Source organism: Malurus melanocephalus, unplaced genomic scaffold (genome assembly GCF_030028575.1).
Source record: "Malurus melanocephalus ecotype Western Australia unplaced genomic scaffold, MMel_1.1 scaffold_117, whole genome shotgun sequence".
In the NCBI taxonomy this organism is placed as follows: Eukaryota; Metazoa; Chordata; class Aves; order Passeriformes; family Maluridae; genus Malurus; species Malurus melanocephalus.
The window spans coordinates 1084750-1100901 of NW_026623349.1; the positions used below are offsets into that span (position 1 = coordinate 1084750).

At 38.6% G+C, this 16152-nt stretch overlaps 1 protein-coding gene across 1 annotated transcript in view; it reads left to right on the forward strand.

The window, feature by feature from the left end:
- GOLM1 (golgi membrane protein 1) overlaps positions 1-15321 on the forward strand; it is a 30204-nt gene extending 14883 nt beyond the window's left edge. The window contains exons 6-10 of the mRNA XM_057370003.1: positions 4495-4633; positions 8517-8631; positions 9868-10146; positions 12137-12250; positions 12592-15321. Of these exons, the coding sequence (XP_057225986.1) occupies positions 4495-4633; positions 8517-8631; positions 9868-10146; positions 12137-12250; positions 12592-12656 (712 nt within the window). The 3' untranslated portion in view covers positions 12657-15321. The remainder of the gene's footprint in view (positions 1-4494; positions 4634-8516; positions 8632-9867; positions 10147-12136; positions 12251-12591) is intronic.
- Positions 15322-16152: the final 831 nt, after the last annotated feature.

The following is a 16152-nucleotide window of genomic DNA, read 5'->3' on the forward strand; positions in this document are numbered from 1 at the left end:
CTTTTTTTTCTTCTCCTTAGAATTAAGGCTCCAAGGTCTGGGCTGGCTCAAAATGAAGAGCTAAGCATGATACAGTGATAAAGATGGGCTTGCTTTTATCAGGGTTAAGTGTAGAGAGAGGCATGATTAATGAGATGTGTGGTACCTGACCAGGGACTCAGCTAGCTGATCTGCCTTCTGGTCCTGAGGCAGGTACACCGTTTCCTGCAGAGCCTCCATGGGAGTCCATAAAGCCACTTATCTCAGCCAAGGATCTTTGCTGTCTTCACTAGCTTTGTTGCATAGTACTTACATGTTCATTTTCTATTTCTAGACCTTTTTGTAAGAGTGCAAGTGAGGAAAACAAATTTTTGCATTCAAATTTTTGTGTAATAATTTAGAGCTTGGGTATTGTGAAGCTTTCACACAGTTCTAGCAGGAACATATATAGCTTGTTGTGTACCTTTAGGGAGGATGTTGGAATGACAATATTTCTCTGTTACTGTAAGTTACACAACTAACTTTACATCCTGTTCTGGTAATTGCAGAAATGGGTATTTAATGGTACTTGGCTATATATGTTCCTCTTTGTTGTATGCTCACTTAATACTGTCACTTTAAATGCTTACAAACAACCTTTTCCCAATGTGATTGTGGGCATAGAAAAAATAGAATTACTAGAAGGACTCCAAATATTATTTTTAATCTGTCTTCCTTCCTGCCCTCCACATTAGGAATAAACCACTGTGTTGCCTCTCTGTTCGTTTGCCTTGCCAGGAAGGGACAATTAGACATGATTATGTCTTCTTCCTTGTACTTGGATTTGCATGCATGAAGGTTTTGCACCTTATTTATCAAGTACACTATGCCCAGTGCAAAAATGGAGAGACATTATTATTTGTATAATTGAAAATGTTGAAAAAGGAGACCAAATTAAAATGTCTTTTTTTTTTAATGGCATGTGTTTACACAACAGATGAGTGAACAGATTCACTCCTTTTAAACATTCAGTTACTACTCTGTGGAAGAGAGTGTTAAAAGCAGCTGTGCATATGGAATGCATAAGWACAAAATCTTTGAACTTAGAATGAAAAAAAAATCATTCTTTCTTCTTGTACCCAAGTCTTGAGGTTTCATCTTGGCATTTTTTGAGTAAGGTTAATGTTTTCTGTGCTGAAGTCAGCAGGAGCTATCTGACCTTACTGGTGCTGTGTGCAAAAGGAGGGTTCATTCCTCAGCAGTCGACTTCACAACATACCCCTGGTGCACACWGTGCCTGGGGCTGTCTGGGCATGGTTAGAGCTTCTTTAGCAAAGGCTTGCTGGCACACTGTCYCTTCCCTCCTACAGCAGCCAAAGGGAAACAGAAGCCTCTGGACTGATATTTTGAAATTATGATTGAATATATTCCAGCATTCAAATGTATTTTTATTCCCAAGAGTTTTGTTTGTAATATAATCACTTCTTTAGAAAYCTTGTTATGTGCAAAAAGTCTGACAATTAGTTTGATATTTGCAGACCTGACATGTCTGTCAGTGTATGAGTAATATATTCTGGTAGGGATGAAAGGAGATGATGATAGATAATCCTGGAGAACAAAGATACTCAGTTTTTCATGCTGGCAATTGGCAGATCCATAAGCCTAGGAAGATAGAGGCTGCTCATCTATTCCTGKGCATGCAGACCACATCTGCACGTGGCCAGGTATGCAGGTTAACACAGAACACATGCAGCAGGAGCACAGACAGCTGGTAGCCYCATCCCTCTCCTACTGAGAGTGAGTGTCTGCTAGTGCAAAATGTGCTGTGGAGGTGGTCTGGAGGGGCTGTTCTTCCTCCTGAGTTTGTAGTTTGAACTCCTCACYGCCTCTGTGCTCCTTTAGGTGCATGGAGGTGATCCTGCATGGGAAGGGCTGATGGCTCTTTTGATGGGCCTGGGAGCAGCTGGGAAAGTATTATTTGGGCTCCTTTGTGTGTATGCAGGTGAGCTTTTTATCACAAAATTAACTTTGTAATGAGGGAGAAAACATGCTACAGAGACTGAATTTAAGGGTATTGTTTTTGCACGTTTGAAATGTCATGGTGATGGGATGAGGTGGAGAAGCTAGTCCTGTACTTCTGTACTCCAGAAGTTGTATGTAACAGTAAAACATTCAAATCACCTTTAAAAGAAGGGAATTCTGTTACAGATAAAAAATTTTAAAAGGTAAGGATTTGTCACAGATGTTAAATGAACTTTATTTTCACATGTAGTATGGGATAAAAGTACAACCTTTCACAAATGCTCTATCTCCAATTTCAGGTTGTCTGTATACTGCATCTTTCTCAAGCTTGCAAACTGAGGTGCAGATGATTCATATGTCCTTTTTATTTCCTAGAAAATAGTGAATGTGTGCATAACTCAGACCTAAGGTGTTTTACTGTCTCTGAAGTTCACCAGTTTAAAGCACTGCTTATTTTGGTGGCTCTTCCATGTGTTAGAATTATCAAAATCAGACTTTAGAATAATGTCTAGTTAACAAGAAATCTTTACAAAGGTAATTAATTTGTCAGTTCATAGTGTATCTGTCTGCTACTGTTCTTCCTTTCTGAGTGTGAAATACACAGGGGAGTTTTTGCTTTTGAAAAGTAGGGGTGGAGAAGGATGAAAGTGCAATAAAAATGAGTACTTGCTGTGCTAGGGTATGCATAACCTGAGAGTTTCTTTGGATTACATAGCAGTTTATTTGCAGCTTGAGCAACTGGAATATGCCTGTTTGAACCAGCTGCTGTTGCACCCAGGGTATTGATACTCTGGTCAAAGCCAGAATCAGGGGAAATTCACCCCCTTCTTACTCTTAGTGAGGGGGAGGAGAAACTTGCCTTATGTTGACCATGCTGTTGTACAAAAGCTGATTTTGAATGCAGAAAGATGCATTTGTAGCTGATTGTATATGTCAATCTTGAAGCTACCTTTGTGTGGAAAAAACAAAGGAGAAAGAAGAAAAGGTTTAAAAAACCCACCTGATCCCATCACCATGGCATTTCAAACATGAAAAACTATTACCCTTAAATTCAGTTTCTATGGCATGTTTTCTGCCTCACTACACAGTTAATTTTGTGATAAAGAGCTCACCTGCATACRCACAAAGGAGCCCAAAKAATACCTTCCCAGYTGCTCCCAGGCCCACCAAAGGAGCCACCAGCCCATCCAAGGATCACCTCTATGAGCCTACAGAAGCACAGAGGTGGTGAAGAGGCCAAACTACAAACTCAGGAGGAGGAACAGCCCCTCCATGCCACCGCCACAGCACATTTTGCACTAGCAGACACTCATTCTCAAACTTCTTTGCTGCCAGACCTGCAGGGAAAAGAAAATGTGGTCCCCAGCCAAGAACCTGCTCTTTCTTGGGCAGACTTTCCAGGGCAGTGGGTACTGACAGTGATGGTGATTTTTCTCCATATTTTTCCTTAGTGTGATGCATTTCCCTCTGGGATCTACTCAAACAAACTACTGTCCCATTCATGGCTGGGATCAGAGCRTACTTGGGGTTACATGATGACTAGTTTCTAAGCCTGTTACATGTGTATTATGGGGTAATGCTTATCTTGCTTTGCTATTTACTAGGTTTTTTTCTTCCTCTGATATAAACTGAAAGCTATAAAACAAGTTATGAAGAGAGTGGRAGAGAAAGGGTGATCTTGCCCTGACTGCAGCCACTTGTGCTGAGAAACTGAAACTGACAACACTCCTGGGCTTTGCGCAGGATCCCCAGCAGAGCCACTGAAGGGGAAAACACTGCCTGGCAGCTTTAGGAAAAACACTGCTGCAACAGCAGGCCTTACCTAGGAGTTAGGGAGCTGTGAGGGAAAGGCAGTCTGCAGAGATGCAGAGAGAAGGCCCCTGCTGCCACAAAGGTTAGGATGCTAATGGTGCTGTGTAACTATTAAAAGTATGTAAAGGGYACACAGTGCTTGCATCTTCGGGATATATTCCTTCTGTAACTTATAGTAGCTACTAATGAACTACATATGTTTGTTATATCTTGCAGCAATGCACTTTTATGAAATATTGRAAAAAAGAGTTCAGTTTGCTAACAGTAGATCACGCCTGTTTTCTATTTCAACTGGTACTTTCCTGTTTCCTCTTTCTGGCTAAAATCAGAATATAAATTTCTGTTATCATACCAGAAATGCTTCAAGGACAAAATTTATTTCAACTTAACTGGATTTGCGTGGTTAGCAAAGACAAAAAATCATGTAGCTTGTTGAGCTGGTCAAACAAAAGTTGGTCAAACAAAATTAATTCCTTCCARTAGAACTTGTCTGCACTATGAATTTGTCCTTAGGACTTAAGTTAATGCCCCATTTTYCCCTAGTGACTTCTCAAATGTAAGCCCAGGTGGTAGAATTAAGGAAATAATAAAATGTAAACAAAACCCCCCCCAACATATAAAAACCCAATTAGATAATYCTACAAAAGTACATTTTAGAAGAGCGTGGTTGAGAGTTCATGGTCTTGTTCATATTTTCTTTAGGTCCCAGTGCATCAACCAGATGAAAGAAATAAAAGAACAATGTGAAGAAAGGATRGATGAGCTTACAAAAAGGAGTACTGGTGTACCACAAATTAAAGAAAACAAAGACCTCATAGAAGAATCAGAAAAATACAACCAGGTATGGTTTGAATAATTTCTTGAAAATACTGTTCTTTGTAATTTTTAGGTGTTTCTTCACCTTTCTTCTACCAGCATTTGCCCATCAAATTTTGTACCACTTCAGCATTTGTTGAATTTTTCTGATCTATGGGAAACAGGGTAATTTCAAGGACTGAACAAGGAGAGGTCCCTAATGAGACTACACTCACTGTGTCTCAGAGATAGACAGAATTTGAGAGGTGGTGCTGGGAGTGGTGTGRAGTCCATTAAGGAATATTTACACTACAGAATTTTGGTTAACAGCACCTTTTGACTTTGTTAAAATACTTTGCTTTGTGTGTTGAAAATGTGTTAAAGATGAGGACATATTGTCTGTCCCTCAGAGATGCAGCAAATCCTGAATATTGCAGTTGAAGGTTTATTAGCTATGAATTTTCACAGAAATCCTTTATGTCAGCATTTTACGGTAGGAATGAAGGGATAATCAAATGTCGTAGCTGTTCGCTATTGGATATTCTGAGCCAAAGAACAACAAATTCATTGCAGCATCTATTGAAACCTCACTAGGCTAGGGCAGATGGGATGAATAGGGTGGCTGTGTCAGCAGGCTCTTTCTTCTGGGGTGCAGAGGGTGGGAGAAAATTCTGAGAAAAGGAAATTTCAATTCATCCTGTTGTCTTGGCATGTGATTTATTGATGATTGGTTTAGCTTGACATGGATGGCCCTGGAAAGAGGCAATCAAGCTCTTTGGATGAGAAGGCACCTAATTTATTTCTGTACCAAAACAGCCTTTTCTTCAGGTTTACTGAAGAAACAGAGGTTTTAGAAGTTACACTTTTTACATGAGATTGCAGTGGGGYTTTGGTGGAATGTACCCTTTTCTCTTTGGCTAGGAAAAGGCTAAATTTGGTGACTTTAGAAGTGGAAAGGGTAAAGCAATGAGGAATGCTGGCTTTACAAATAGCTGAAAAAGGGTGTGAGAAAATGGCCAAAATATCTGCCTAGAGATTCCCATAGGTAATTGTTCCAGCTGTGTCCAGTCCTTTATGTAATATGGGGRGAGACAGAATTGCTAAGTGTGTGACCTTTTATTCTGGGAACCCGCATTCTGTGAAGCAGAATGAAACATTAGAAATGAAGCATTAGAAACAGGAATTGCTATCTAGTTATGCCTTAGAAGTTACTCCTGTTGTGGCTAGTTTTTATTAACAATGTCAAGTAAGTAGATAAAAAGTAACAATAATAAATAGATCATTGTAAGTAACTAATCACTTGGAAATGATGCATTAGTTTATCAAATACATCTTGTTTAAGAAAGTTGATCTAGGGAAGATGCTAGTAGAAGAGGTGGTCGACTTTGTTTTTGGTGTGACTTTGCAGCAGATTTCAATTACAATTACTTTTACTAGATTCCTGTTTGTTTGTATGTGTTTGTTTGTTGCATTTTTGGTTTTTTTTTAGCACTTCTAATTTGGAAGATAAGTCATCTTAGGATGAACYTGAAGAGTCTGACTGAAGCCCCTCTGCAGGACAATTTCAGTCTCCTGTATAGGTGCATGCTGGAGGCAGTTTTTACCCAAAGCCCATTATCTGTAAGGCAGGGCAGGTTAACTCTTTTGCTTTTCATATGTAGATGGGATGGGCTCAAATGGGCTAACCAATAATATAGCTACTGCCTAAATAATTTCTGTCTGCCTGTGTTCCCTGGTATTTCTGGCAGTGTTTCTTTGGCCAAGCTGTAACTTACTCAACATTGCCCATGAATTGCAGCTTTTAGTTTTAAAAAAAGCATACTTAGTTGTAGTTAGTGCAAGACAACCCTGCCAAAATCTATGAATGTTTTTATCCAGTGTTTTAAGCTGGAATAAGTCCTGTTTGTAAGATGTATGTGCCTATGTAACAGAAAAGTCGAACTTAAAACAGAAAAAAATGGGGTGTTGCTTGATTAATAACAGCTTTACTTAGAACTCTGTAATTTGAGGAATGATGTATACTTCTTGGCTGAGGAAAATACAACATGTTCAATTACTATCTTTTTATCCAACTACTTCAACTTTTAAAAAAAGTGATCATATACCTTTGAATCTATTTGATCTTAAAAATTACTGAGCTAGGAATTTAAGAGAAGTAAAGGGATTTTGCATGTGTAATTAAAAGGTAATTTCTTGCTATTAAGTCCTGGGTCAGTATTTTTACAGAAGAATACATGCCCGATATAAAGTGAAAAATGGTMATTGGGACAATTTCTTGTTGTCCTGTCTCTTGTTACCTGGGAGAAAAAGCTGACCCCTACCTCAATGCAACTACCTCCTTTGGGGTAGCTGCAGAGAGCAGTGATGGTAATGCGCTTATGATGACTGGGAGAGCACTCCAGTTTCCAATGACCATGAAGTAAGYAGATATTTGTTTGGAGCCATTAATTGTAGTTTCCCTGTCCCACTGAAGTCACTGATGCAGGGCTGCCAGGCAGGTAATCCCAAGAAGGCCTCATTATACCTGAGCTTAACCTCTTATTTGCTTTTTCCTTYGTTTTCCTCTAAACACTTTCTCTTTGATCATTCTCGTAAATTCCTCCATGAAAAAAMCAGCTCTGCTCTTTCTCACTGGCCCTGGATTTGCACCCTCACTTAGTGTCTCTGAAATGACACTGGGGAAAGAATAACCCCATGTATTAGGTTCCTGACTGCTTGAGCAATGACCATGAAGAGATGAGCCTGGGTGCTGCAAAGGGGTGTCATATGAGCCATGGAGCTGTGTTAGGGGAATTGTGGCTGCCTCCATCTTTTCAAACCCCTTCTGCCTCCACTCAGCCCCAGGAATGTGTTGTAGCTGGAGAACCACCATTATCTACAGGCAGCTCCAGATTCCCCTCCKAGAGGATGGATGTTCCTGATGTCACCTGTGTGAAAGCCCCTGGGTGCATCCCTCAGTTCACTAACAGTCTTTCATTTTCACTTGGAACTAACGGTGAATCATAAGTTGAGTCCTGTGTCTCTCAAAAGGTCGAACACAAACCTACACCCCCAAATACTTAATTGAGGTAGTCTGGGAATCACTTGTGGAGAGAGGTGGTGACATGGCATCCCTGAGTTCCCTGTTCCCCACGCTATAGATAAGGGGGTCCACTGATGAAGACAGCCCAAGCACAGGACTGCCAACCAGAGATGGGGAGGAGGTRGAGGGCCTCAGGAAGGCAAACATGCCAGCACTGATATACAGGGAGACAGACCATGGCCACATACGGGAGCCAATGCTAATGTAAGGAAAAGTCATACATAGAATTTAAATTGCCAAATTGGATGATCTGCAAGACAGTGTACATCTTAGGCTTAATATCTAAGTGGGTCAGATGCTTGCAGCAGAATTTAATACATTCTTATGCAAGCTCCACCATGTTAAATAGGTATTATTGATTAGTTGGTTAATTTCTGTTGKTTTTTTTTTTTCTTAATCCTGGATTTAACATAGTTACTGACCAGTTCCATACATAGTTGCAGTCTTATGATGACCAAACTCAGTTTTCCTGACCTGTAGACTACTAATAGTTAATGGCATCTCTTTGTTTGCTCTGCTGACTTTGACACAGTGGCWGAGCAAAAGTGGATAAATGCGTGGTGTTACTGTTCTGTGACACTTGGAGAGATACGAAGAACAGTAACCTCATCATTAGCTTCAGTTAAATAAGGTATGTTAAAATTCTCCTGATGCGCCATGCTGTTAGAAACATAGGCAGAAAACTGCCTATTTAGGATTGTACGGTACATCCATGACCAATAAAAATTTAAATCCAAGTGTGTTATGATTTKTCCTGTGCTGAAGTCTTATCTAAATTCTACTTCCCTTTCCAAATCCAGGAACAGTTATATAGGCCAATACTTCTGTGTTTACATTGATTTTATAGGTTGACACTCAACTGCCAGCCTTGAAGCAAACTGACTTGGAACAGCAGAAAACCAGTGAAGATGTACCTAAAGCAGTACCTACAGTGATAAAGACAGACGTGACGCAGGCTAAAGGTGAGATGGAAATCCCTCTCACTAACAAATGGTTAAGAATGGTTGTAATTTAATTGAACACTTAAAAATATTTTTGTGCGCAAGAATAAGATGAAAAAGTTGCACCATCCGTCTGAGCRTCAATCAGCTGAAGTATTTTTCTTGCTGGGATTTCTGTTGGTTCAGTTTTGTTGTAATTGGCACGTTGAACAAAAAGGAAAATAGAAATCTTTACAGTTCTGGAGCCACACTCCTCATTTAGTATGGAGAAAATACCCAACTTTTGGAAGGAATAATTTTCAAGCACAGTCTAAGTTTGCTTTCTTAATAAGTTTGATATATTCAGCCTAGTGCCTCTCCCTGTGGCATAGCTGAAAGTTAGGCTTACAACAAACATATCCACCCTTCGCATGTGTTGTCACTGAGCAGAATGCACGTTCAGGAAATGATACACATGGGATTAGGTTAGATAACCTAATGGTTCCTTTTGGCACTAAACTTCAGAAACTATTAATGTGAATGGATGTATCCTTCTGTGCTCATCTTGCATAGTAGTGTGTGTGTGTGATAAAAATACTATTCTTATTTAATTATTCTTATATGTTATCTTAAATTACAATCTTGTGAGCATGCAACTCTTATTTTAGAGAGCTAGCAATTGAAGGCAATGTCTACATATAGTTTATTAGGGAAAATTTGGGGGTTTTTAGTCAAAAATGCAGATATGTGGGAAAAGTGATATGTTAATGTCTACTAAAAATTATAGCACTCCTGAATGTCCTTCTTCATGTTTAAAAATAAGAACAGACTTGATTTACTGGCAAATCTGCCTATGTGATGCTTTGTCCTGAGCCACTTTTTAGCACCAAATCAATTTTATTGTTGGTAACAAGGTGTAACACAGAAACCTGATGCTTATATAAGTAGGAGGACATTGCAATTTCAATTTAAATTGCTTTGTTTCRCTTGCCCAATTTATTAACCACATGTACCAAAACTTGAAGGATGTAGAAGCATAAATGTGTTTACAGTAAATAAAGTTCCCCTCTTTAGCTGTTCCCAGTATGAAAAACGTGAGTTGTCTTCCTCTTATCTCTGGAACTGATGGGATTGGAAGATACCCTTTCACAGGAAAACTAAGAATTTAATGCGAAATATAAAGCATTATTTATTAAAAATTTGTAATAAATAATGCCATTGTGCCACCACTGAAGGATATTATTTTTTTTCACTCAGAATAATTTTTGCTGTTTTCAGAAAGAACAGACAGCCTAACTGACATCAGAAAACAGGAGCCTGAGGCAGAAGAGGAGCAGCTTTCTAGTCAGTTGATAAAACCACAAGAATCACTCAAGACTGCTGGAGGTCAGAAGGAGATGCTGCTAGAGTCAGAGAAGGAGCCAAATCCACTTAAGGATGCGAAAGATGTAGCTGGGCAAGCTACAGTACAGCTGACAGCAGAGCAGGCTGCCAGTGACGAAGTTGAGAGGGAACAGCTCCTAAATTACGATGCTAAGCAGGATGACTTGCTGCCTGGTAAGGCTGGTTTGTAGCATGTCATGTAYTGTTAAAAAAATAACAAAATGAAAAGTAAAGAAATGAAAGTGTGGAATAGGGCAGGATTTCTACAACAGTGGTGGAAGCTGGCCAGTTATAAGTTTTATAATCTAATATAAGTTTTCATAAAATATGATGTGGAAGGTGTCAATCCATAGAATCATCCGCAGGCAGTGAGTAAACAGGGAGGCTTCTGATTGTGCAACATGAAGCTGCCAGGCCAAGTTCCTCTGCATCACCTTACTGTCTCTCCGCTGGCTGTGCAAACCATTTAGGGAAATTTGCCCCAAAACTTTTCGGTATTGGGCTTTAAGCGAATATGATGTATCTGAAAAGGATGTTAATCATCCAAAGCACTAATGAGTAGTGAATTGCTTATCCAGTTGTGCAGTTATTACTTATGCAGTTAGTCTTTGCAAAGTCTGTATGTAAGTGCTAGCCACTCCTATTTCAAAATAAGCTACCATGAGTAAAACTCTACTCAGACTTCAGGCATCTGAAGTTTATTATTGTGAGTCTTCAAAAATGTGGATCAGATATGTGAAGGTACCAGTTTCTGGCATCTACCAAGTGACCCTGAACTACATCTCAACAGCACCTAACAGCAGAGTATTGATGCTGTGTCTAATCCTGACCAATGTCTAGACATTCCTCTGTCTTGAGGGATTTGGTCTCATTAGTCTAAAGTAATAAAAATGAAGCTTTATGGCAGTTATAGCAGGAATTAATTTCCACATAAAATGCTGTTTATGCTTTTCTTTATTTATGCAGATAAATAATCTCATCTGCATTCCTAAAACAAAGTTTTTCCAACTGGTCCAGAAAGATACTGGCCAGAACAGGCTATGTCCCAAAGAGATGTAATTACAAGTTACCTAAACTGCTTCCATTTTAAATAAGTACCAGAAAGATTAGGTTAAAAATAATCATCCAAAAATCAGTGCAAGGAAAAGCTCTGCCATGCAGCCCATGAAAGGTCAGTTTCAAATGTCAGCATTTCTGTGAGCTAAAAAGACTAGCAGGATGTTCTWCAGGCTGTATTGTTCAACCTTACTGCACAGGTTCCTTGTAGCCAAAGGAGCATAAGGCAGAAAGACTTCTTCAATATACTCTAGGCATCCTCTTTCAAGAAGAGCTTCTTGTGAAATTTTCAGACTTTAAGGTCTATAACTATAAAAATCTATTTGATGTGGTGCTCTAAACATGAATTRCATAAGGCTGACAATTTTCAAGCCTGTTTATAAGTCACGTACTCGCTGRAAGGGTTGTCTTAAGAATTTTTAGCACAGAGGCTGTGATCCATTTTAAGTGGGGTTCACTTACACCTGTCTGCTGTTATGTTTTTTTCTGGTTGATTATTTGAAAAATAAGGATAGCAGTTTAGCAATCAGAAATGTTTCCATTTATGTCTGAGTCCTCTATCTAAAGAAAGCTTATCATCATCAATAAATACTGGTTGAGAGGAGTTAAGGACTGGGTGAAGAAAATCTCTTATAGGAGAAAGATACTTCAGTGACAAGTAGCACATCATAAAATGCCTTTTTTTACACTAGTCATAGTGTTCTGCTTGTTGAACAAACTCAAACAAGAAGGGGGGAAGCTTGGATGTGGTAATGCTTTTAAAAGCAACATCAGAACATCACAATTGAGTTCTCAGCAATGGCTTCAGGTTTTGCTCTTCCTTAGGCTTTATTCTCTTTCTTTATGTGCATCTGAGTGCTAGCTGTATTTGCTATGCTTTCCAAATCACAAAAGATTCTGTCTTTTTTYCCCATTCTTTAGACAGGATTTGTAGCTGAAGTTGCTCTGAAATTTAACTCTTCAAAGGGAACATAATATGAAAACCTACTCTGAACAGCAATTCATTCAGCAGCAAAAAATTCTGTGGAAGATGTTTACACTTGCTCTTTCTGTGTGCAGGTGATCTTATGGTATGGCATAAAACTATTTAATTTTAATCTTCTTTTAGACAAAGAGGAACATGAAGCAGTGAACCAGGACAAGGATGTTGATTACAACTTAGAAGTGAATGAAGCTGAATCAGAAACAGACAAGCAAGCAGCACTTGCRGAGATTGAAAATGGTAAAATAGGAAAAAAACCACCCTTTTTTAATACAAATATCRCATGCTGAAAATGTTAAGATTATATTCTGCGCAGTATCCTGTAGCAAGCTATACCTAGATAATTTGTTTGTTCTTTGAGCTTTTCCTCATGTTTACGGTATGACCTGTTTTCTGTATAGCATAACCGAACCTACTCTTTCTGAGGGGATTGGTATCTATAACTTTACTGTGCTACACAGTATTTAGCAGTCCTTACAAATTGCCTCCTGTTGTTTTCTAGATAGAAGAATTTTCTATATGAAGAACTTCTGCGTCTTTAAGAGATTTCTGTACCTTTTTCTTCTCTTCCCCCTCATTAGTTCAAAGCCCTGAAGATATGAAGAACCACTTATCTGACCATGGRGAAGGAAGACAGAAGTTGTGAACAAAGAAGTTCATGATACAACTTAATCACCTCTTCATCTAGATGCAGCAATGATCAGAGTAAAGTGATGTTAGAAGGTTTTGATTATCTTCTAAATGCTTGACTAAGGGCCCAAAGGAAGTAATATTTTGTTGTGAARTTTTAGTCCTGTTGCGGTGGAGAAAAAAGGTAAATCTCTGGAGGCTTGTTTCAAAGCAGCTTGGCCTCTGCAATGACTTTCTCCTTCCTATCAATTACAAAATTGAAATCAGGTAGCAATAAGGGTAGTAACTTTGAAGTTGGCTACCTCGTATAGTCATACTACAGGAAGAGGATGTGTGGATTGGTGGTAGATGAGGAGCAGTCCTCTGCCAAGGATGGATCTCTCCCCTGCAATGCACAGTGGAGAAATCCCCAGCTTAGTCTTGAAAATTGAAGATGGAGCTATGTTGATGTAACAAAACATGGGAAGGATGAACACCAGTTCATGCTGCAATCTACCCTTGTGTCTGTCCTGGCACCTTTTTACTGTAACAGAGAGACTGAGAAAGCACAACTGTAGTCCTCAAATACTATGCAGATTGATACATTTACCTGGGCCTTCAAAATTAAATTCCTAGATTACACTATCATGATGTGTTCTTAGCTTCAAAATTAAAGAACCCAAAAATGATTCTGATAATAGCATCTTCTTATAAAGAGATTTGCCAGAAATCTTTTTCTGAAAGCCTTGCTGAACTCTACAAGGTCAGTACTACAATTTGGTTTGGTTACCACTAATTTGCACAAGTTTAGTGTAAAAATTCAAACTCATAAACTTTTCATAACAGAAATGCTTTGAAATGGTGTGCTACAACTACCCTACTCCACCCAGCCACTATCTTCTGCGAAAACAGAGGAATGCAAATGCTTCTAGGAGAAGCCTTGTAAAGCAGCAGTCTGAGCTGTTGAATGGGACTAACCTCTGCTGGACTTCTGAAGAGGTAACCAGATTATGCATTTAGAACACATGGCAGGCTCCCACAGGTGAAGCTGTTGTTGTTGTGAAGTCTATGTTAATCATCATGTATCATCTTGTAATGTTCTGCAGTCTTTTTCCTTTCTGCAACTTGTTCAATGTAAACTAGAAACTAGTTTACTTGAAGTAAACTATAAATACCCTATACTTATTACTAAGGCATCTTTAACTGCAGTCCAACCAGCATGTGCAGCCAGCTGGTTTTAAGAAATTTTTCTTTTTGYGTCTGCTCCCAAGACTGACACCTGTGTTTGGAGCAATCTTGGTGAGTAGGAACCAACCTCTATTGGGACAGCACAACAGCAGATAGCAGTGACAAACCTGCCAACCAGCAATTCCATTTAAGAAAATACAAATTTGTCTTTGCTTTCCCTTAAAACACTTAACTTTGTAGCTTCTTTCGTAGTGTGCTGTTCCTCAGTTCCTCACTAGCTTACAGCTGCTGTACCTGAAGATATCTAAATATGTAAGTGGAAGGTTGGCTTTTTTGTGTATGAAAAGAGTATTAGTTGTTGTCAAGTGAAGATCAGAGTTTAAGTCAAGTAATGCCTTTCAAGCCTAAGAACAGAAACAGATCACTGCTTTTCACCATTTAAGTAAGATTTAACTGGTCTGAGCTACTCCACAGCAGGGAAAACAAATGCTTGTTAGCAGGAGAGAAGAGGAATGAGCATCTGTTCTGATAAATACTGGGAAACTTATTGTTTTTTTTCTTTTCCCAAAAAATTACATTTTAAAAACAAAGTGTTTAATCTGGATAAAAATATCTACTCATCTCTGAGCATTTTCCCAGGACTGTATCTGCAAATAATTATAAAGCTGAGATTTAAGTTGATCGGGAATTTAAYACTGATTGTTAAAATGCATATAATCTAACAGTATAAAATAGTGAAACACTATATTCAAGTTGAATTAATAGCTTTACCAGTATCAAGTTAGAAAATCCAAAGAATCAGACCATTTAGGGTAATTAATACATTGCCAGAGAATTATTTTATAACTAATTACTTTGGCTGTGTTTCTGTATACCTTTGGGCTTCGCTTAGCCAACTGCATGTTGTCCTCCACAAATACAATCAACTCTGTACAAAGCATACATGTAAATCTCTATGGGTAAAGGGTCTGAAAACCTTCATATGAGTAATGTTCAAAAGCATGAAGGCTACAGTTTTATTTGCAATCTAACTTGGGTGGTAGATTTCTAGCAGGCAAGAGGCCTATATGTCTACTGTATAGAATTTTAGAATTAAAGGACCTTTAGTTTAACAAGAGATTAATTTGGAATTGTGGTGTACATAGTGTTGTCTCTCACTAGTTTTCAGTTGTGAGAAACATTGTAACTTTGCTCTAATCATCTCGGTGTTATATTAGAACTTTGGGATTTTGTCTTTTTTTWAAAAACTAAGCCTGATCCATTTTAGGTAAGCATTTAAAAATAATCTGCTGTCATGTATTCTCATTATTTGAATGCATTTTATCCACTTCTAATTTCAATGAAATGGGGAAATACTATTATTGCTGTTTTCTTTTTCCATAAATCACATGGAACTTGCTTTGTCTTTTACTTACTGCTTGCTTTAGAGAAATAACAAAGGCTGTCCTTGAGTTATTGTCATGCAGTTCAAGATTTTTAAGATAGGAATGATTTTTGTAACTATTTATAAGAAGCCAGATTAATGCTCTATGCTATTTTACATCTRCATATTCCAGGCTTTTTATTCCTTTGGCAGCTAGATGGAACCATTTAAGTATATTAATCATAATGATAAGCAAACATGTAATGTGATATGCCATCTCCTTAGCAGAGAAATTGGAAAAAACATGTCTTCAGGACAGTACTTCTGTTTATTTCAGGATGCTGCGGATTACTGGAAGACAAGTGGGTGTTCCACTTCATCACCCCTTGTTTTCAAGCTCTAGCTTGGTAGTGCTGCTGCTCAGGGGATGAAGMTGAAGTGACATTAATCCACAGCAAMATCAGGTGATAGGATTAACACTAAAAATGTCTTGCATGGTCAATATGAAGTTACAAGCTCATCCCTATGGAGGAATTAATTACACACCAAAATGATTGTCCTTTCCAACGAAGGATTTCCTTSTATGACCTAGGTATGATTTGTCCTTTAGTAAGGGCAGGGCAGCTTTCTGAGTATTTTTCCCTGCTTGTAGCAAAAGTTTGTTCAACACAACAGTTTACCTTTGTTATCTAATGTCTGAAAGCTTGGGAGGCAGAACTATTCTAGGAAGGCAAGGATAGGTTTGGGGCTTCTCATGTTTCTGATACCTACCTGTCAATTACTACAGAACACAGTAGGGTCCAGCAGCCCCAYTGCAGTCGAAAATGGAGAGTAAAGATCATGCAAGTGTAGCAATACCTCATTTGCAAGAACAAATACCAGGATTGTAACAAAGTTGCAGAATAGGTAAAATAGAGTCCTCAATGTCTGCTGCTATTGGTAGTGACTACTGCAGTGTTTGCTGCGCATATTCTCCAGCATT